Source organism: Chroicocephalus ridibundus, chromosome 25, assembly GCF_963924245.1.
Source record: "Chroicocephalus ridibundus chromosome 25, bChrRid1.1, whole genome shotgun sequence".
NCBI lineage: Eukaryota > Metazoa > Chordata > Aves > Charadriiformes > Laridae > Chroicocephalus > Chroicocephalus ridibundus.
In genome coordinates this window covers 647,939-670,118 of record NC_086308.1, presented here as the reverse complement: position 1 = coordinate 670,118, position 22,180 = coordinate 647,939, and the positions used below count along the sequence as shown (strand labels likewise).

Here is a 22,180-nt window from a genome sequence, read left to right as displayed (position 1 = left end):
ACCCGGAGACCGTCTCAACGTCCGACTCCCATTGTTGAGAGCGGTCATCCCACCAGACAATCACCGACTTGTGTGTTTTTCCAGACCCATCGGTGAACACAGTAAGGCCTTGGAGGGGCTGGTGACATCTCTTTGGTATGGATATTAAGTTAAAATGAGCATGTAGAAGCTTGTGGGACGGAGGATGTGAGGTTAGTTGACCCGAATAATCTGTTAAGGCAAATACGAAAGCATCAGACTGTTGGAATAACCATTGTAGGTACATATTAGTTACAGGTAAACAGATAGAAGCAAAGTCCATCCCTGACAGGGCAAGCAAGTGCTGCCGTGCTTTAATTATCAAGGAAGCAAACATTTCATGTTGCGTCCAAATTGTTTTAGTGGGCTGGTTGGGTAAAAAGACCCACTCAATGATTAATAAGGGATCAGGATTGTTAGGGTCCCATTGAAAAATCAAAGCATATGGCTGACGTGCAGGGTTCAAAATAATTAAATTGAAGGGCAATTCAGGCGCACAGCGGTGTGCTTGCCGTGAGGCAATGGCTTCTGCTACTTTTTGTAATGAGGCAGCGGCTTCAGGACCCAGTCGACGAGGGGAGCGTAAATCGGAATCTCCCTTGAGGAGTTCAAACAAAGGGCTTAAGTCTGAATTGGAGATTCCTAGCAAGGGTCGGACCCAAGTAATGGTCCCTAATAATTTTTGAACATCGTGCAAATTTTTAATGTCCACCTGTATATACACAGGTTGGGGAACTATCGTCTGGGTCCTGATGCGCCAACCCAAGTAGGTCCAAGGGGGCATTTTCTGGACTTTTTCGGGCGCAATACAGAGGCCTGCTGAATTGACAGCAGCCGTGACAAGGGCTACGGCCTTTTCCATGAGCTCAAGGTGAGGCGCAGCCATCAAGATATCATCCATATAATGATATAACAGAACTTGAGGCAACGCAACCCTGACAGGGCTAAGTACCTTAGCGACATACCATTGACAAATTGTCGGGCTATTTTTCATTCCCTGTGGCAGTACAACCCACTGATATCATTGCACAGGGGCTTGCATATTGACACTTGGGACTGAAAAAGCAAATTTGGCAGCGTCGTCAGGGTGTGGTGGAATATTAAAAAAGCAATCCTTAAGGTCAATAACGGTGAGATGCCAATTGCGGGGGATCATAGTTGGAGAAGGGAGCCCTGGCTGCAGAGCTCCCATATCTACCATAGCATCGTTGATTTTTCTGAGATCATGGAGCAGGCGCCACTTGCCAGATTGCTTCTTAATAACAAAGACAGGTGAATTCCAAGGACTAGTAGTAGGTACTATATGTCCTTTTGCTAATTGTTCCGTAACCAGTTCTTGGAGAGCGCGAAGCTTTTCGAGTGGTAGGGGCCATTGATCTACCCAAATGGGCGTCTGAGTTTTCCAAGTCAGTTTCAGGGTGTCGCGCACCTCAATGGCCCCTCCTAAAAATGCGACTGAATGGAAGTACCCCATTGTGATAGCACATCACGTCCCCATAAGACCATAGGAACAGGCAGCACAAAAGGCTTGACGGAAGCCACTCGTCCTTCTGGGCCTTTGATTTGGATCAATTCCGAGGATTGGTGGCTTCTACCAACTCCTCCGATTCCGGCTAGCGCCTGAGGCACAGCTGCCAAAGGCCATTGTGGAGGCCACTTCGCCTGTGAAATTATGGTAACATCGGCCCCTGTGTCAATAATCCCATTCAGGATTACTTGCTGAGTGCCGTGAATAAGAGTACACTGACAAAGTGGTCGCTTCTGGGAAATGGACTGTACCCAGAGAATCTGTGGATCCCCAGTAGATCCAAAACCTCCTTGTCTTTGCTGCGGAGGTGGGTGAGGCGAAAGAGAGCTTGCGTTCTGCGGGATCAATAGTAATTGTGCAATGCGGCTTCCTTTGGGTACTGTGCAAGGGGGAAATGGGGCCCAGGCCATGATTTTAATTTCCCCAACGGTATCCGCATCAATTACTCCAGGCAATACAAAAAGTCCGGCTAAGGTAACCGATGATCTCCCTAATAGTAGCCCTTGTGTTTTCCGGGGTAAAGGACCTGAAACGTTAGTTGCTAATAAATGAACAGAGGAATCAAGCAACGTTACTGCGTGTGAGGTTGCCAGGTCCAATCCGGCGCTACCGGCTGTTGCTGGGCGAAGACTTGTGGCGGGGTCACACCATTCTGCATGGCTCGATTCACCGGCGACGATACTTGTGTCTGTGCGCGTCGCTGCCCCGCGCTCCGCAAGCGGTTTCCCTGTATCGGCTGCCCTTGAAAATTATACTTAGAACGACATTGATTAGCATAATGACGCCCCTTCCTGCATCGGGGACAGATCCCAGGGGCTTGGGCTTTAGCTCCCCCATTAGAAGCGGGACAATTTCGTTTGATATGGCCTGGTTTACCACAACCGTAACAATTTCCTCCCCCAGACATGCCTCTCATAGCTGCAAAAGCAGCTGCCATCGCTTCAAATTTGTGGTCTACAGTACCAATACGATTACAAGCCTCCACCATTTCGACCAAGATCGGAGCTCGGTTAGGGAGAGATTTAAGTAATTTTTTACAGTCGGCGTTAGCATTTTCAACTGCTAATTTTAATAGCAAAATTTCTCGAGCTTCGGTATTATCTATTTGGCGCTCTAAAGCTTGCTTAAGTCTACCAATGAATTGCATGTACGGCTCCCGAGGTTCCTGCGTAATAGAGGTGAATGCCTTTTGAGGTTTACTGGAATCGGGTATTTTGAGTAAAGCCTTTTTTGCTTCTTCGCGGATCGCTTCCAGGGCCTCTCGTGGACAATCTCGAGCCTGTGCCGCTGGATCAGAGTGCTGACCCGTACCCATAAGGTGCTCCACGGTCAGTGCGGCAAGAGCAGCATTATTATGACCCACGTAGCTGGTGAGGAGAGTTTGAAGGCCCCCTCTCCAATGCGACTCCCAGAGGGAATACTGGGTAGGGGTTAATAACAATTGCGCTAGCGATTTTAAATCATGAGGAGTCATAACATACGTATCAAAGACAGAAGACAGCAGGCTCGCAAAATATGGGGAAGAGAGCCCGTGTTCTGTGACGGTACGGCGCAGCTCTTTAATCACAGGGAAGGACAAAGCCTCCCACTGCACTCCCCGGCCTTGATAAATAACAGGGGCGACTATCGTTCGCGCTATTTCCAAGTCACCTTCTTTTAAAGCTTGACGTCTAATATTTGCCCATGTATCATGAGGGTCAGGGGGATACAAGTCAGGCTCTTTATCGGGATCAACGGGCCCTGGGTCAAGCGGATCTTCCTCAGGAGGGTAGCCTGCGGCACAGACCTTTAAGGGTCCGGGCGACTTAGCGCGTCGCAGAGGTAGCGGAGGGGGAAGCAAAGGCTGAGCTGGTGGAGGTTCCCCCTTAGTATCTGGAGAGTCTTTATGTGATTTAACAAAATTAGTAGTGAACGCGACAGTGTTTTATGGGATGTGATGACAAGGTACACGTGATTCTTTATTGCATAGAGGACAGGGTCGGACAAGCTGTCAGGGAGACCCTCCCGTTGAGTCATGAGGCTCAACTTGCTTTCTAAACTCCTCCTCGGAGAGGAGTCTGCCTGTGGCTGGATACAGTGCTAGTCCCAGCCTTGCTTAACGGTTTATGTCTAAAGGATTATATATGTGCAATCAATCCTTTCTATCACTTAACTAAGATTTCACAGTTTAACGTTCTATTAATCATCTACAGGGGAATCTGTTGTGGCAAGGAATCTCTCGACGTCTAGGAGTAGAACCTTAAGCAAGCATCCCTGCTCAAGGGGAGATCCTGGCGTGCAGCCCACTGCCGTGCAGGAGAGCTCCAAGCACTCTTGGGCTGTCCACTATTTATAGAGTAAGAGAATTGACCTACAGTCATATTCGCATGGGAACAAAATATCTAGGCCCCACTCCAGACAGTGTGTTGGCTGTGTTGCCAGCCATCCCCCAAAGTCCAGGTGACACTCATCACACCTCCCACTGATGGTTATGGCTTGAGCAGGAGCTGGGGAGGGGCAGAAGCGGGAGAGCACAGCGCCACAAGATGCGGCACACAGGGATGTGGTTTAGTGGTGGACCTGGCAGGGCTGGGTTTACAGTTGGACACAATGATGTTAAAGATCCTTTCCAACATAGATGATTCCATGAGTCTGTGATTGTTTTGAGCCTCAGGACTCTGTTTCCTCCTCGCCCCTTCTCTGGGAGGCCAGGAGGTGTCACAGAATTTTCCTACACTTGGCATTGCTCCCCCTCACATCCCTCTGCCCCAGGAAGAGCCCTGGGCCACAAGCGAGGGACAGGATCTGCCTTGCCAGGGCCTGGGGCTGAGGGCTTGGCCTTTCTGCTGCATCAAACAAAGCAAGGGTTTCTTCAGCATTACAGCCACCTGCACTCTGCCTTTGCCCACCTGCAATCACAGCCTGCAATTATCTGCTCTAACGAGTCCCTGGGGAGGCTTTGTCAGGAATGGCCCTCAGTGGGGCTCATTAATGCTTCCAGGTACTTGGAGTTTGACTTCTGATTTCTTGAGCACTCTGTTCAACCTTCTCTCAGTATCTGGGGTCTGTGGACTCAGCAGCAAATACCCCATGGGGCTCATTAAAAGACAGAAAGCCTTAACAAGCTTCTCTTTTTGTAATTTTCTTCAAGACTTGTACAGCTAATTGGAGAGGTTTCATAGTGTAATGAAGTAGGAAGATTTCAAAATGCATCTGATAAAAATGATCTTTTCTGTTAAAGGATATATTTTATTACTTTTCACTTTACAGAAGAGCTGATAGAAGCATTCTCTGATTGATATTGGTGCAGAGTGTTTCCTCAGGAAGTCTGGACACCTAGGGAAAGCAGTCCCTTGATGTCCATGGCTGGATGGACAGCCTTGCTCCTCACCTCCCCAACCTCACCATTTCTGACATTGCCCACCTGGGACTTGCATCACTGCTCCTTGCATCAGACTTCTCCACTGCTCTCTGCAGCTGCAGGTTACAGCTCCATTGCACCATCTCCCACCTGAGCCCCTTAGAGACCTGGCTGCACCCAGGCACAGGAGAATTTTCCCCATTCTTCAGAAAAGAAAAGTAAAGCACAATCAGTTTTCATAAACAATAAATGATATTCTGTAATCATATGCTAAGTACAAGCTACCACTAATGAGGTTGATTTCTACAAGGGATAAACTTAGGCAGTTAGATAAAAACCCATAGATATAAACATAATTAAAGAGCTGGCTAAGGAGGCAATTAGGCTGTTGAGAGACAGTCAGGCTGTTCAGTCCCTGAAGGTGAAAGCAGCAGCGTGGGCGAGAGGTACCTGGATGAACAAAGAGTAAATGGAGAAGAAAACTGAAGAATTATGGAAAGGGCCTTTGCCTAGACAGTCTGGATCTGACAAGGTGACTTTAGAAATGGTCACTGTATCAGGACAAGTAGACAAAAAATTAGAGAAACTAACTGCACTGTGTAACAGGGAGAATAGTTGTAATGGCGTCACAGGGAAGATCAATATTTCTTTGGAATATCCTTTCTGAGAGGTCATGGGATTGGCAGAGGTCTCTTGTGAGAGAGGACAAGCAAGTGGTGCACCCATCTTTGGAAGAATCCAACAGTGCACCCCAGGGAACCAGAGGCTGCACAAGCTCACATCGGTGAGGAGCAGGCCATCAGTTGGAGTCCTCTTGGGTGACATTTGTGGGCACCAACAGCAGAACGTGTCCAAAACCCATCAGCATGGACTTACCAAGGGTCAATCATGCCTCGCCAACCTGACTGCCTGCAGCATGAAGTAACTGCATTTGTGCATGAGGGCAACTCTCGCCATGTTTGTCTATAGCAATAAACTCGGAGGATCATTTGTTTACCAGTTAATTGACCAATTACTGCCATGGGCAAAACAGACCCAACTTGGGAAAATTCATTAAATGTATTTCCAATTGATTGTAACAGAATAGGACAGTGAGAAATAAAACACAATTCAAAACACCTTCCCCCCTCCCTCCCTCCCTTCTTCCCAGGCTCAACTTCATTCCTAACTCTTCTACCTTTGCCCCGAGTGGCACAGGGGGGTTGTGGAATGGGAGTTGCCGTCAGTTCATAACACTTCGTTTCTGACCTTGCCCAACTGTGGGTCCTTCCCACTGACTGCAGTTCTCCACAAACTGCTCCAGCGTGGATCCTTTCCACAGGGTACAGTCCTTCAGGCGTGGACTGCTGCAGTGTGGGTCCCCCACAGGCCACAGGTCCTGCTGCAAAACCTGCTCCAGCATGGGCTCCTCTCCTTGGGCAGCAGGTCCTGCCAGGAGCCTGCTCCACCGGGGTCCTCCATGGGCTGCTGCTCTAATGCTCCTACAGGAAAAAGGCCAGTCCAGCACGGCTTCTCTTCTGGACCAGACCACAAGAAGTCCCGGAGGATGGCTGTTTCCTATGCCCGTGGGACTTAAGAAAACTCAGAAGACTCCAGTGTTTTGGGTATTGCTGAACAGAGTTTGCATGGTGTCAAGGCCTTCTCTGTTTCTTCGTTCTGCTCCCTCCAGTGAGTAGGTGGGAGGTGAGAAAGAAGTTGAGAGGGGACCCAGCCAGGACCGCTGATCCAAACTGACCAGAGGCATATTCCATACCATATGACCTCATGCTCAGGAATAAAAGCTTGAGGCACAGGAGGAAGATGGTGGGGTTTTTTATTGTTTAAGGAGTCTGCTGCTTGGAGACTGGCTGGGCATTAGTCTGCTTGTGGGAGGTGTTGAGTGATGGTCTCCGTTTCACTTGTTGAGGTTTTTTTTAATCTCTTCTCTTCACCAGTTAAATTGTTATGTTGACCCAAAACTTTTCACACTTTATTTCTTCCTTGTCCCACTTGTGAAAGGGGAAGAAAGTGTGAGTGACTGTGTGGCTACTGGGCTATTGGCTATTGGCCATGGTCAACACATCACAGCAAGGAAGATTGTGATAGCTGGGAGCGAGTTCAGCGGTTGGCCACCAAGATGCTTAGGGGCTGAAGGGGAAGGGCCTTCTTTAGCCTGGAGAAGGGAAGGTCTTGGGAAGCTCATAGCAGCCTGTGTGTCCCTATGGGGACATTTTCAGGGCCATGGAGCCAGGCTCGTGACAGTGGTGCTTGGCAGGAGGTTAATAGACAATGGTCAGATGTTGAAATAAGGAAGGTTCAGGACAAAGAAAATGAAAATCTTTTCCTCTGTGAGGGCATCCAAGCATTGCAGGAGGTTTCCCAGTGACATTGTGCCATCTCTGTCCTTGGATGTTTTCCATCTCCTACGGGATAAAGCCTTGAGCAACATTTGACCAGCATTGGTCGTGCCTTGAGGCATTTGACCAGCTTCCTGAACAAAGCTATCAGTATGCCATGCCTCCTGAGATTCCTGGGAGCAGCCACTTTCTTGTCTTTCTTGTTCTTCTACAAACTTCTCCACATCTCCAGACCAAGTGGTGATTTAGGCTGTAAAGAGAATGGAAACAAAGCCTCTGGCTTGGTTACTATCAACTTAATTGCTAAAAGAGAGTGAGATGGAGGGATCTCAGAGCTTCCAGATTCCTGAGGAAGGTTGAAGGCCTCCAAGAAAGGAGTTGAAAATAAGAGTGTTGAACTAGCCTAGCCTTTACATCACTTCACATGGGATGCTTCTGCTTCCCACTTTCAGTCATTGGCACCCAGAAACCTCACATGCTTTTCTTCCTCTCCTCCCCAAACCTGACCAAGTGACATGAAGAAAGAAAGCAGAAAGGCCCTAGGCCCCTGTGAATCAGCTGGGGTCTGGCACTTGGAGGGCCGCTCAGTGAATGGCAGTTCTTTCGTGGTCCACCCGATAAAGAATCAAGCTGGGAAGTCAGCCTGCAAGAGCAAACCAACAAGGTCCATGGACAGGCAAGGCTGTGTCTGGAGAACCTTTACACCTACAGCGTAGATCAAGCTGGGGCTGAACCTCAGGCCTGGGCTTAAAGGGGATCCTGAGCTGATGGACAGAGGGGTGGGAGGAGGCCCCAGGTGAAGCTGCTCAGGGCCATGAAGGCCTGTGGATGTTTTCAGGGCCCTGACATGCTTTCCATGGGAGCCCACCTGCCAGTGCCCTCAGTAGGCCTCCTTCCCTACTGTCCAGGGTCTGTGCTCTGCTCCTCTCCTTCCCTGTTCCCTGGAGATCTGGGAGACCACCATTTGATGGTCACTACAGCCAAGGCTGAGACTGGTCTTCGCATCTCTGACCAGCTCTGCCTCTTGGCAGTACCAGCTCCACTTGTGCATCAGTGTGGCCCATTTGGCAGCTGTGCTAAGAACCATCAGCATGGACTTACCATGGGTAAATCAAAGAAAAAGGAAGCCGACAGAAGGTGGAAGCAAGGACAGGTAGCCTGGGAGGAATACAGAGAAATTGTCCAAGCAGCCATGGATCATGTCAGGAGAGCTAAAGCCCAGAGAGAGTCAAATCTGGCCAGAGGCATCAAGGGCAACAAGAAAGCTGAATAAAGAACACGGACTTCACAGTATCCAAGTGCTGTTGTGTAGAGTTCTTTGTTTCAACACCAAGCTGTGTGAAGCAGTTGACAAGCTGGAGGGATGGGATGCGATCCAGAAGGACCTGGACAGGCTTGAGCGATGGACCTGTGTGGACCTCATGAAGTTCAACCAGGGCAGGTGCAAGGTCCTGCACGTGGGTCGGGGCAATCCCAGGCACAAATACAGGCTGGGTGGAGAATGGCTTGAGAGCAGCCCTGAGGAGAGGGACTTGGGTGTGCTGGTGGATGAGAAGCTCAACGTGAGCCAGCAATGTGCACTCGCAGCCTGCTCCGGTGTGGGTCCCCCACAGGCCACACTTCCTGCCAGAAACCCTGCAGAGGCATGCTGGAGTGGATGGCAGGTGGCCACAAAACGATGGATGAGATTCCCACAACAAGAGTAAAAGCTGCAGTCCCCAGGGCCAGAGAGAAACAGGCCTTGGCTGCGCAGCCCTGGCAGGAGAGGGGTTTGCTGTCCCAGGTTACTCTGAAGCACTGTGGGACCTATGGCAGAGGTGGAGCTGATCTGCAAGAAGGACAAGCTGCTGCTGAGAAAGTCCCTGGGGGAGGACAGCTTGTGATCTAGCCACACTGTGGGCATCATGCTGGGGGCTGACTGGCTAGATAGTGGCTCTGCAGAGAAGGACCTTGGGGTCCTGGAGGACAAACAGCTGAGCATGAGCCAGCAATGCACCACCATGACAAAGGCCAACAGCCTCCTGGGCTGCAGCAGGAAAAGCATTGCTGGCAGATGGAGGGAGGTGACCTTCCCCTCTCCTTGGCACTGGTGAGGCCACACCTGGAGTGCCCACACCCTGCACACTCACACAACTTAGCTCTACACTGACATTTTCCTCTCCCAGGCTTTTACCAGCCCATCCCAGCTGTTCCTCATCTCTCTCCAAAGCCCTTGGCCTCTCCTCTGCCCAGCCAAGCACAGCTGCCCAGTCTGGGCTGGTCCCTCAGCAGTGCCCACCACAGTCGCTGCAGAGCTCTCGGCACTCACTCCACAGCCCCAGCTCCTCTGAAGGGCACACAGCCCCTGGGGGGCAGACAAGGAGCTCAGCCTCCCCATCAGCCCCAGGCTAGTGCTGGCCTCAAGGCAATGAGGAAAACAGGCTAGTCACTCTCTGCCTCTCCTGATAGCCTTTTGAGGTGACCCCCAACCCTGAGTGAATTTGCCCCCTCCTCTGCTCACATCAGCCCCGCTCCCCAGGACAGCACGACATTCCTTGGCCCTGAGGGTCCTCCGGCAGCTCCCACACCTCTCCAGCCTCCCTCTCCCACGCCTACCGGATCCACACTGACTTTCTGGGCATTGCAGAGTCCTTGTTTGTGCATACCTCAGTTTAGTGTTTTGCTTGTGGGGGACTTCACCTCTGTGGATGTTTCATCTCCTGTGTCTTCATTCACTCCCAGCTCAGGGCACGTGGTGAGTCCCCATCCTCTCCTCACACGTCCAGATTCATTTCCATATAGCCTGCTGTGTGCCATAAGTCCTGACACATGTGAAGCAGCCTGAGGAGGTAATCGGGAGCTCATGCACCATCTCCACTACCACTGGAGACAAGAAGAGAGCCTTTCAAACCAGAACATTTGGTCCACGGAACCCAATAGTACAGTGAGCTTAACCCCAAACACAGGGAGAACACAGGGAGAAGAGAGTCTTTGAAAGACCAGTTCGTTGGACATTTTATTGGCAGCACCTTTGGAGGAAGCACCTAGCATCCAGGCACTGCACCTGGGAGATGCCTTTTTCTTGAAGAGCTGCTATTAGACAGGTCACCTTTGACACAGTGTTGTGCAAGGGTCAGACACAACTGGAACAAACCTCAAGACAAGTGGTACAAGCCCAGAAAATTATACAGAAGCAGGATGACTGCAAGAGAAAAAAGCAGGCTTATTGCCTAAGAGAAAGTCTAGAAAACATGCGGAGAGGGGAGACAATTTATTAATGGTGAAACAACGTCCATTGAGCCAGTTTCCATATGGCATCCTTGAGCTCCTGGTTCCTCATGCTGTAGATGAGGGGGTTCAGTGCTGGAGGCACCACGGAATACAGGACTGCCACCACCAGGTCTAGAGCTGGGGAGGAGATGGAGGGGGGCTTGAGGTAGGCAAACACGGCAGTGCTGACAAACAGGGAGATGACAGACAGATGAGGGAGGCACGTGGAAAAGGCTTTGTGCCGTCCCTGCTCAGAGGGGATCCTCAGCACGGCCCTGAAGATCTGCACATAGGACAGCACGATGAACACAAAACAACCAAAGCCTAAACAGACACTGACCACAAGAAGCCCAGCTTCCCTGAGGGAGTCTGAGTGTGAGCAGGAGAGCTTGAGGATCTGGGGGATTTCACAGAAGAACTGGTCCAGGGCATTGCCCTGGCAGAGGGGCAGGGAAAATGTACTGGCCGTGTGCAGGAGAGCATTGAGAAACCCACTGCCCCAGGCAGCTGCTGCCATGTGGACACAAGCTCTGCTGCCCAGGAGGGTCCCGTAGTGCAGGGGTTTGCAGATGGCAACGTAGCGGTCATAGGCCATGACGGTGAGAAGAAAATAGTCAGCTGACATGAAAAAGAAAAAGAATAAGAGCTGGGCCACACATCCTGTGTAGGAGATGTCCCTGGTGCCCCACAGGGAATTGGCCATAGATTTGGGGACAGTGGTGGAGATGGAGCCCAGGTCGAGGAGGGAGAGGTTGAGGAGGAAGAAGTACATGGGGGTGTGGAGGCGGTGGTCACAGACGATGGCGGTGATGATGAGGCCATTGGCCAGGAGGGCAGCCAGGTAGATGCCCAGGAAGAGCCCGAAGTGCAAGAGCTGCAGCTCCCGTGTGTCTGCGAACGCCAGGAGGAGGAACTGGGTGATGGAGCTGTTGCTGGACATTTTTGTCCTCTGGACATGGGGACCTGTTCAAAGAAGAGACCAAAGTCTATTCAGTTTCTCAGAAAAACTTCTGAAAGTTCCTCTCCCCTTTCAAGCAGACCTTTGGCAGGTCCCTTTCATGAGCTGTGGTTGGTGCTGGCTGAGGGTGCCACTGGGAGCAGGGGGCTCTGCAGGATTCGGTCCTGCCTACAGCAATTGGTCGATAGGAAGACGGGGTGATCTTAGCCTACATCCACTTTTGATATCAAAGAGCTTTCCAGCATTGTCACTCCTAATTCACCCGACGGCAGAGCAAAGTTGAGGGGAATTTGCTTTGTGGACTTTGTTCCAGTTGTCACACAAGAGCTGAGGAGTTTTGGAGCATTCCTGCTGCACTCCAAGTGAAATCCTGTGGGTGCTGGCTGGCAAAGGGACTGTCCCTCAGTGAAGAGTGTGGAGAGCTGACCTGTCCCTCAGCCCTGCTCCCAGCTGCCCTGGGCAGGCACCTTTTTGAGCTGGAGGACAGTAACACCCAGGTGTTCCCCCGAAAAGGCCAGGACACTGCTGAGAGCAGAGGAATCTCATCTCTCCCCTCCCAGCCAGGGACACAGAGGCCTCATTGCAGCTGCCGACCTACAGCCGTCCCGTGGCATCTCCTTGGCCTTAGCGCTGTGGTGTCTTCTCTGTCGGGTACTTAGAAAACACAGAGATGCCATGGCAGAGTTGTGACCTTCTGGAGAGCAGCCTGCAGCTCAGCAGGGCCCCCTCAGGGAAAGAGCCCAATGTCTTTAAGATGGGGTGTCCTAAAAGGTCTTTTCCAGTCAGGCACACTCTGGTGCCTGGCTCCAAAGTCCGCGAGGGCATTTGGCTGCTTTTCCTCCATGGAAACATCTGCATGGCAGGACCCAAGTGCTTGTGTCTCAGCTGAAGCTGAATCCCCATCTCCCTCTGTGTTGGTTGAGCTGTTGGGAAGGAAAGTGATGGCCGAGTGTTTGTGACGCTGAGAGTGGGGGGCTGCACTGTGTGGGAGAGGAGACCTGGGAGCTGCTGCAGGAAAGGTGCTTGCACTGCAGCGGATGGCAGGGGGGTGCCCGAATCCCCCCTCCCCTCACGTTTCTGGGATCTCCTCCCTCTCCCTCTCTGACAAGGTTTCTGCTGCCTGGAGCTGTCTCTGCTGGGAACCACTTCTCTGTGCCCAGGTCTCCTCCTTTGCAGTGCTCCCAGAAAGAGAACTCCATCCCACCTGCGATGTGCTCAGCTCTGCCCTGCAAACACCTCCTGGCAGCAGGGAACTGCTCCAGGGCATCTCTGCCTGCACAGGGGCAAAGGGGCGGCTCAGAGAACTCAAAGGGAGTGGGCGACCCCGTGCCTTCGCAAGAGTGGAAAAATAAAGTCCCATCTCCCACTGTCCACCCAGCCAAACAAGGTGACTCGTCTCAAAGCACAGACTCCTTCCCTTTCAGGTAATCCCCACTTTGACCAGCCTCTTGAAAAGTTTCCTTGGAAATGCCCTGGCAGTGATCCCCCGGGGTGCAGGGACCGTCTGCGGAAGGACAGCCCTGGGCTCCTCTGGCTGCACACCCAGGTTGGTACCCCTGCAGTCATCCCAAAGACAAGGAAACCACCGTGCCCCGACCTACTGAAGTGCAGCAGGGAAGCCCTGCTCCAGAGCACGTCCTCCTCCTCTGCTTGGGAATCTCTGAGAATCCTCCTGCCAGGTCCTGCAGGCTGCGGGATGAACCAGGTCTAGGATGTCCTCCAAAGAACACCAAACTCAGTGCCCTGCAGCCAGAGACTTACCATATAGAGGGCTGTGAAGATTCCTCCTGCAGTGAGAGCTCAGCTATCCCCCCGCTCCTAGAGTGCCTTTAACATCTCTGCCTTGCTCCTCTCCCCTTGGCACCTGCAGGCAGTGCCCTCAGCCCTGCTGCGCTTTGGGCAGAGCTGTCTCTCTGCAGTGCTGTGGAAGGAGTGCTGCCCGCTTGCCATGAGCTCCCTCTGTCCCAGGAGCCCAGCCCAGCTCAGCAGCAGAGGAGCAGCCCAAGGCAGCCCTTGCTCTGCCCACTTTGGCCTCCCTTCAGGTGTCCCTGGGGCTTCGGGAGAACCTGCTGGGAAACAGGCTGAAGTCAGCACTGAGGTTCCCCTCCTCAGCTGGGCAGAGACGCTTCTTTCCAGCTGTGTCGTTTCTATTACCAGAGACAGAGTTAGGCATGAGAATAGCCTTTTCTTGTCTCACCATTAGACAGGACACCCAGACAGCTCTTTACCCCTGGCGAGTGCAGTGATGCAGCTGAATCATTTGAGGCATCTCATCCTGGGTTTGAAGTCCTGGGCTAGAGGAGGACTCCCTCTTGTTCCTTCCACAAACCCACAGGAGGTGGGATTCTTCTTGCCTCAGTTCAGGTGTGCACAAATACAGGCAGCTGTATGGGAGCTCCTTGTCTCAGCTCTCAGGCTACTTCATGGAGATTGAGGGTGTTGTTCAGGTGGAAACACCTGGTGACATTGGAGGTGACACCAGAGCTTGTCCAAGACATTTGCAGGTGACTGCAAGCTCTAATGCAGCAATGCTGAGAGACAAGGCAGCATCGGGGGGCACCATCCTGGAGCCTTGTGAGGAATTCCTTTGGCAGATGGAAATGACAGCAGGTGTTTACGTTTACGACAACTAAAACCTTTCCTTTTCCTTATATCTACAGCAGCCTACAGAGGTCATCAGCTGAGCAAATGGACCTAAGTCCCTCTCTTTCTCTTCTCCATCAGCTGTAGTTCCTAGCTCTCCACTGACTGTAATGGCAGCTGTTTCACGGACATCCCTACATGGCTTAACCCAATTCAGGAAGCTTCTCAATGGCCAAACACAGGCCTGTGGTGCTAAGTGAGATGCCAGCGCTCTCCAGCACAGGCTGGCAGGGACCGCACAGGACCTATGGGAAAGCCATTGGTGTTCAGAGCAGATGCGTGAGGGACACCTCAGAGGGCACTGCAGGCCGATTTGGTTCCTTTGTGCAAGCCTATGTGGCATCTCAGGCACGTTCAGTTTCCGTGGATCAGCGACTGAAACCCACCAATGCAGTGAGGCACGGTCTCACCCATCTCCATTCAGCTGATGCAGAGCAGGTCATGAACAGGAAGCCTATCACACTGGGGTCTCAAATGATTTGGCTGCTCCCAAACTCTCCCAGTTCTTCTTTCAACAGTCCTTTCCTGAGGCCCTTGATGAGACAGTTGACACAGGTGAGTGATTTTCACAGTGTTCCTGGATCACAGCTTATCCACACGCAAGGACATTTTGAGCAGCACCTTGTCATCCTGGAGATCAGCTTCACCTCCAGCACAGGTATTCAGCAACACTACAGACAACAAAGCCTGCTTCTTCCAGGGCTACAGAGCCCAGCCTGGCTTTTCTGGTGTTGTAGGGAGCAGCGTTTCCTCGTTTAGTGCCTTCACATTGCCGCCTGCCGTCGCATCCAGTATGTCTCTGGTCTCGAGCACAGCATTAGCAGGTATGGGGTCTTGGGCACTTGGTACTGGGTTTGCCTGGGACAAGTCCAAGCTTGGCCCCAGTGCTCCAGCTCAGGTGCTGCAGACCAAATGTGCACCAGTGCCCTCAGCCTGGGGCACAGACCGGAGGAGCTGGAGTCCCGTGTGCCATCCTAGAGTTTGTACGTTGGTGGAATAAGTGGCAAGGGGTGGTGGGACAGCTCACAGTGGTGCTGCCATGGTGCATAGGGGCTTTTCAGGAGAGATGGGCCAGGAAGATGAGGAGGGAGATGCCCTCCATGTGCAGGAGCTTGTTCTATGTGTGGAGCTCCTCTATGGGGTGCGCAGCAGGTTGCGTGAGCCCTTGTGAGTGAGGGTCAGAGGAGAGGCCTGTTAGTGTGACACCCTCGTGGGAGACAAAGCACCTGCAATCAGGGTAAGGAAGTGGAGAAAGGTTTGCTTAAGCAAGCCATGGAAGTCCTCAGATCCATGACCCCAAGTGCTATTGGAGACTTTAATGACGCTCACTGGCAGGTGAGCCTGGCAGGATGCATACTGTCCAGCTGGTGTTGGGGTCTCTTTGGACAACTTCTTTGCACAGGCGCAGACCAACAAAGGTGATGCTCACTCCAATCCAGTCCTTGCAAAAGAGGAAGCGCTGATCAGGGATGCGAAAACCAGTGTCAGCTTTGGCTGTAGGGACCATGAAATACTGGGAGAAGATTTTAGCCTCTTCAGGGGACTTTCAGTGGTAGGCCCATGGGCAGCAGTATTCAAAGGCAGCAGAGCTCAGTACAGTTGGTCTTTCAGAGAGCCATTGAAGAAAAGAGCCGACCTTTTGATCCCTCAGCTTTTACACTGAGCATGGGAGATGGGATGGAACACTCAGGAGATGGCATGGAACCATGGTAATGCTGGCCTCCTTTGTGGTATCTCTGCAATAAAAGGGAGTTTCCTCAGTGCCATGGGTGAAAATAGGCCTTTTCTTCCCAAACTGGAGTGCAGAACACACTCAGGGAACTGAAGGCTGAAAGGCCTTGATGATGTTCTTGGGTGCTGAATGGACTTGGGGGATGGATGGGGGGATCCCTCATGTCTCATCATGATGAGAAGTCATGACATGAGATGTCAAAACTGGCTCATAAGTCATGACTGACTCACCCCAGAATTCCCTCTCGATTGCCGGTACATCAACATTCAGGGACGGAGCACCAGCCACATCCCTTGCCTTTGGGGATTCACAAAGTCCAAGCCTGATGGTGAAGTCGTCACTCACAGGAGTGATGGGTGGCCCCATTGAGGCCATCGCTGCCATTCAGGAACAGCAGGGAAAGCTCTGGATGACGAAGGATGCCAGGACATGCTCCAGAAAGAGAAGATCAGTGCTAATCCTGACACCTGAGTGCAGAGAAATAGTTGCACCTCAACAAAATTAATTACAAAAAATCCCAAACTAAACCCAGAGAACAGCATCCGCCACCAGCACCGTTTCAGTGGTAGTTCCAACCGCTGCAGAGCTGCAGCTGATGGCCCTGCTGTCCCTGTCGCAGGAATCCAACTGACAGCAGTTACCAAGGCCCTTTGGGAAGACTGCGCTGGGTGTCACCTTCTCTGAAGAGGACCTGCTGCTTCCCTCTGGCTGCCATTAGCAGCAGAGCCCTCTGGTTCTCCAGCCCACGCTTTGCCCCCTTGGACACAGGAGGGACCGGCTTTCAGCCGCTGCCTTAACAGCTGCCTTTGCTGTGCTCCTTTTCTGTCTCTCTTCCTACCACATCCGTCAGGATGGGCTTCTTCTCATTCCAGACGGAGCCCAAAGCCTCAGAGTACACTGCCACCCCTACTTACCCACCCTGGGATGTGTTGAAGAAATAACAATTAGCAAATAGGAACTCTACCCACAGTGCGTATCTGGCCAGACTATAAAGCTGTAACAGCTCATCCTAAAGCTCCGAAGGCATAGACCAGACGATACTTTGATCCCATATCTACCTCCTGTATGATCTGTCCTGAAGGTCAAATCATCGTTACCTTTAGAAAAGGATGGAAGGTGAGGAGAAGAGGGCAGTAAATGATCAATGGTTGGGAAAAAGCAGCCAAGGAAGTGGCAAAGGAAGCAGCCGAGTTGTCCCAAGGCCAGCTCAGCCCAAGGAGCTTTGGCTGGCCCGCTCTTGAGGATGCCAAGCCCTGGCCAGGTGAGCTCACAAGCAGTGGCCAGGTGTCACATCACTGCCCCTTTGTGACAGGGGCCACCCCCAGACGCACGGGGACGCACTGCGGCCCCTCAGCCACCACAGCTGGGGCACCTCCTGCAGCCACCAGCCGGCAGCTGTTGGGCTGCCCCAGGCACTGCTGGCCAAGGGCTGCTCATCTGCCCACAGAGCTCCCGCCTCTGCCTGGAGCCGCACCAGCCCCAGGCATAAAAACCTGCCCAGGGCTGTCAGCGAGCCCCTTCACAGCTTTGGCTGGCACAGTCGGGGGGCTGAGGACTTCTTTTCCACTCTTCCCGGGTACAGGACTGTGTCTGTGAGACTCCTGCAGCAAAGCACTTGGTGTCTTACAAGTTTGTTTCCAATGAATTTTATTTACCCCCCAAGATACAGCCACAGACTGACTCTGAACTAGTGCTACCAAAGAACCACCTTGAGCAACTGCACTGGGTGCACCTCGGGTGGCTGCCAGGCCCCCACCCAGCTGCTCTCCCACCCTGCAGATCCAATAGCCATTTGTGGGTGGCTTTTTAGCATCTCGTTTTACCCCACGACACGCCCGGAGGGCACTGAGTGTTGCTTCTGCCCCAAGAAGGCAGCTGGTTGCTATTCCTGCCCCCCTTGAGCTCGCGAGTTGGGCCCCTGCACCGCCTGCGTCCTCCAGTTTTCCCCACTCTTGCTCGGGGCAGTGAGTTCCTCCTGCTCAGCTCAGGGCAGGGAGTTTGCCTCCTGCCCCACTTGGGGCATTCAGTTTTGTCCCTGTTCTGCTCAAGGCATCTCGTTGTGACCCAGCCCAGGCCCCCACCCCACTCGGAGGGGCCATTATTGTTCTGGCCACAGCGAGACCACCGGGGCTCCAGCACCATTTCCCTGGGACCAGCATTGGCCAAGTGCTGCCCTGAATTGTCACATCACAACCACGCTTTTGCTTCCCAGCCTCCTCTAGCACCGCTCCTCCAGCTGGCATCTGACATTGGAAAAAGAGCCCGAGCCCTGTGATCCCTCAGCTTTTATACTGAGCAAGATGCCGGTGGGATGGAGTACTCTGTTAGTCAGCTTTGGGTCACCTCTCCTGTCCACTCCTCCCCAAAGGTGCCATCCCTCTACGCTTCTCCCTTCCGACCCTCCGTGCCCTGCCATGTTTAACCCACCACAGTCATCCTTCCCAACTCTCCTGCCACCAACAGTGCTAACAGGGTGGGATTCCTCAAGGGCTCCCCCAGCTTGGCATCATCTACAAAGGAGGTGAAAGTGCATTGTCTGCCATCATACGGAGAGATAATAATGTTCCATAGTAGTTGTCAAGGGCTGGTCTTTGATGGATGCCACTAGTAAGTGGCTGCCAGGAGGACTTTGTACCACAGATGATGTCCCTCCGTCATTACTCAGACAGCTTTCCACCAAGCACATCGTCCACTTCTTCAGCCCGGCTGTCAACAACCTGGCTATACGGAGACTACAGAAGACCATGTCAAAGGCCTTGCTAAAGTCCGGGTACACAACATCCCCTTCTTTTCCCTCCCACATGTCTTCTGCCATCCCTTTCTTGTCCTTCAAACGCCTGCAGATGGCTGCAGGAGGACTTGTCATATCCCCTTCCCTGGTGAGGCTGGCCAGTCTGTCATTGTCCCAATCCTCCTTCCTGCTTTTTTGAAAACTGGTTTCATTTCTGCTTTTTCCAAGGCGCTCAGATGGCTCTGGCCTTTCCAAGGTGTTGGAGAGAGATGTCACAATGGCATTGACCAGCCTTCTCCATCTCCATGACACCAAAAGTCTTCTCACTATGACACGCTGCCAGAGGAGTGCCCAGGACACAATACTCGCTGTCCAGATCCTTGGGGGCCGCTTCAGAAGAAAACCAGAAGTGATTTCTTCCTACAAGCCCACGACTCCAACGGGATCTCTCTGCAGCCGACAGCTTTCCTCAGCTGTTTCTGTCAGTTCCTCCCAACCCCCATCCTTCCTTCTCCTCAGGCTGTAGATGAGAGGATCGAGCAGGGGTGAGGTGCGTGTTGAAACAGGGCTTTGTTAAACTCTCTCAGGAGGGCTGTTCTGGGCATCCCACTGACAGTGGTGGGGGTGCCGCAGAAAGGAGTGGCTCCAGGGAGGGGAGAGGAGCCGGTGGAGAAGGCCTTCTGCCTGCCCATGCTGGGCAGGAGAGCTGCCCCCAAGTGCAGCTCTGATGCACGCGCAGGATTCCAGCATGAACAGGAAGGGGAAGGTTGGGTCTAAAAAGAGGTTATGAAAACAAAGTCCATGATGAATGTAATGGTTTCACATCAGGAGAGTTTCAGCATTGGTGCAAACAACCCAGCCCACCTATTTCTGAAGACATTTGCTTCTCTGTCAGGTGCTTAAAAAAATAGTGAAGGACGTTCAGAGAGGTGAAACATGGTGGGTGTGTGCCTCTCACTGCATTCCTACTCCCTAGACGTGCTCTGTGCTCTGTGAGAGGTGAGAAATGCCATCTTGTAGAGGGCAATGCCGCTCACGCCTGCAGAACCCTTTCGGACTGCACAGGGGAGATGCTCCACAGAGGTGCTTCTGTCACACCGTGTCATCAAAGGGACAGGCCATGAAGAGATGGGAGGGTGAGGTAGCACACAGGTGTTCCTGGAGACACACCCAGCACTGTCAGGGCGCTGGCAGGGCTGCTCAGAGACACGAGTCCTTCCCTGGCACGGGCAGAGGCCCTGCAGCAGACTCCATGGCCTCCTGTTGCCACTCCCAGAGGCCGGCAGCACCTCAGCCCCGCGCTGTGTCTCCCTGCTCGGCACCTCTCTGAGATGCCCCACGGCGTGAGGAATGGACACAGGGACCTGGGGTCAAGGAAGCCCATCCCAGGGCTGCATTCAGGGGGTTTCCCAGGGGACGTTACTCTCCAATGAAGGGACACTGCCTGTCCCACAGCACTTTCGGGCATTTCTAAGAACAGCTGCTGGTGTTTGTGCTCTCTCGGGTTCATGTCCCCACATGCACACGGTGTGCATGCCGAAATCTCCTCTGAACCATGCAAACAGGGACTTCTGACCTCGTTATTCGGTGTCTCTCCACAGGCAGACAAACATCCTCTCTGGGTTTGCGTAGGCGTCCAGTTCTGCAAATGGTGGTTTCAGGTGTCTGTTCTGTGACGATTGCCCTGGGACAGCTTCCCCGGGGTGTCCAGCAAACAAAGGCACAGACCAGACCCCGCTCTGCTGGTCCTTCAGTTCTGTCCCTGGAGGTGTGGCTGTGCAAGGACACTGTTGTGTGTGCCCTCACCCTGCACACGCACACTCTTTACTGGGCATCCCTCACCAGGGCACGTTTGAAGGAACGCTCTTGACAGCAACTGTGGAAGAAGACCTGATCCTTCCTGCACTGCCCTGAGCAGATCCCCTTTCATGGCTGAAACTCTGTTATGCAGACGAGCTTTTTCTCAGAGGTGCCCATTGCTTCTCCTTGCCTGTGATCACAGAGCTGCTACACAGCAGCACCATGACCAAGCTGCCAGAGCACTCAGGCCTTAGATCAACACAGGGGCTCAGAAGGCGAGTGTGGAAGTGAAAATAGAGCAGCCCCGGAAAGAACAAGTGCTGGTGCTCTGCAAGTACTGGGATTCCTTCCCCTCCTCCTCGGCGCTCAGGCTCTACCCCTGCAGCTCCAGAAAAGGCCTGAGAAGAAGGATTTTGGGCATGACTCTGAGTCTCAGAAATTTGGATAGATAGGTAGTAAAAAAAAAAAATCTCAAATAATGACATTTATTTGAGGACAAAAGTATATAATTTAAAAAAAAAAAAAAGGCAAGAAAAAGCCAAAACCCTCAACCAAACCTAACACACAGTTACCTAACCCCTAACCAAACCTACAGAAGACGGGCTTGGCGTATAATGAATTACATTATGAGTGATTTGCAGGAGACAGTTTATGGCTGCAGAAAATAACCTGGTCATTAATTTCCAGAGGGCATCCTTGAGCTCCTGGTTCCTCATGCTGTAGATGAGGGGGTTCACGGCTGGAGGCACCACGGAGTACAGCACAGCCACCACCACATCCAGCGATGGGGAGGAGATAGAGGGGGGCTTGAGGTAGGCAAACACGGCAGTGCTGACAAGCAGGGAGACCACGGCCAGGTGAGGGAGGCACGTGGAAAAGGCTTTGTGCCGTCCCTGCTCAGAGGGGATCCTCAGCACGGCCCTGAAGATCTGCACATAGGACAGCACGATGAACACAAAGCAAACAAAAGCTAAAAAACACGCTAATACAAGAAGCCCAACTTCCCTGAGGGAGTCGGAGTGTGAGCAGGAGAGCTTGAGGATCTGGGGGATTTCACAGAAGAACTGGTCCAGGGCATTGCCCTGGCAGAGGGGCAGGGAAAATGTATTGGCCGTGTGCAGGAGAGCATGGAGAAACCCACTGCCCCAGGCAGCTGCTGCCATGTGGACACAAGCTCTGCTGCCCAGGAGGGTCCCGTAGTGCAGGGGTTTGCAGATGGCCACATAGCGGTCATAGGACATGATGGTGAGAAGATAAAACTCTGCTACAGCACAGAAAAAGAAAAAAAAGACCTGTGTAACACATCCTGTGTAGGAAATGGCCCTGGTGTCCCAGAGGGAATTGGCCATGGATTTGGGAACAGTGGTGGAGATGGAGCCCAGGTCCAGAACAGAGAGGTTGAGGAGGAAGAAGTACATGGGGGTGTGGAGGCGGTGGTCACAGGCGATGGCGGTGATGATGAGGCCGTTGGCCAGGAGGGCAGCCAGGTAGATGCCCAGGAAGAGCCCGAAGTGCAAGAGCTGCAGCTCCCGTGTGTCTGCGAACGCCAGGAGGAGGAACTGGGTGATGGAGCTGCTGTTGGACATTTGGTGCCCCTGGGTGTGGAGCACTGAACAAGGAGGAAAGCACAGTGACAACTTAGGGGAGAGTTTTCGGAGAAAAATCAACACCAGTTCTCATACCTCACACTCTGCACTGCTTTTCCATTTCTGTCAGATCTTCATTCAGCTCTGTGGCTGGAGCTCTGGTTGGTTCTGTCCAGGTGTGCCAGGAGGAGCGGGACCTCTGCCCGCCGGATGCCCAGGAGTCAGCCCTGCTCTGCAGCAGCAGATTCGTGGGAATGGC

General features: G+C 52.6%; 2 protein-coding genes across 2 annotated transcripts; both read right to left on the bottom strand.

Annotated features, from left to right (window-relative positions):
• Positions 1–10,078: 10,078 nt before the first annotated feature.
• LOC134527012 (olfactory receptor 14J1-like) lies at positions 10,079–11,210 on the bottom strand (the record flags this gene model as incomplete). Its single annotated transcript, XM_063359359.1, has 2 exons — positions 10,079–10,084; positions 10,566–11,210. Coding segments are annotated over 2 exons (651 nt in total), but the record flags the coding sequence as incomplete, so codon positions are not given.
• A 3,979-nt stretch (positions 11,211–15,189) lies between these two features.
• LOC134527011 (olfactory receptor 14J1-like) lies at positions 15,190–21,921 on the bottom strand. Its single transcript, XM_063359358.1, has 2 exons — positions 21,005–21,921; positions 15,190–15,298 (listed from the first exon to the last, which is right to left on the bottom strand). Exons 1-2 carry the CDS (start codon positions 21,919–21,921, stop codon positions 15,190–15,192), a joined length of 1,026 nt encoding a protein of 341 aa, XP_063215428.1.
• Between the last annotated feature and the right edge of the window lie 259 nt (positions 21,922–22,180).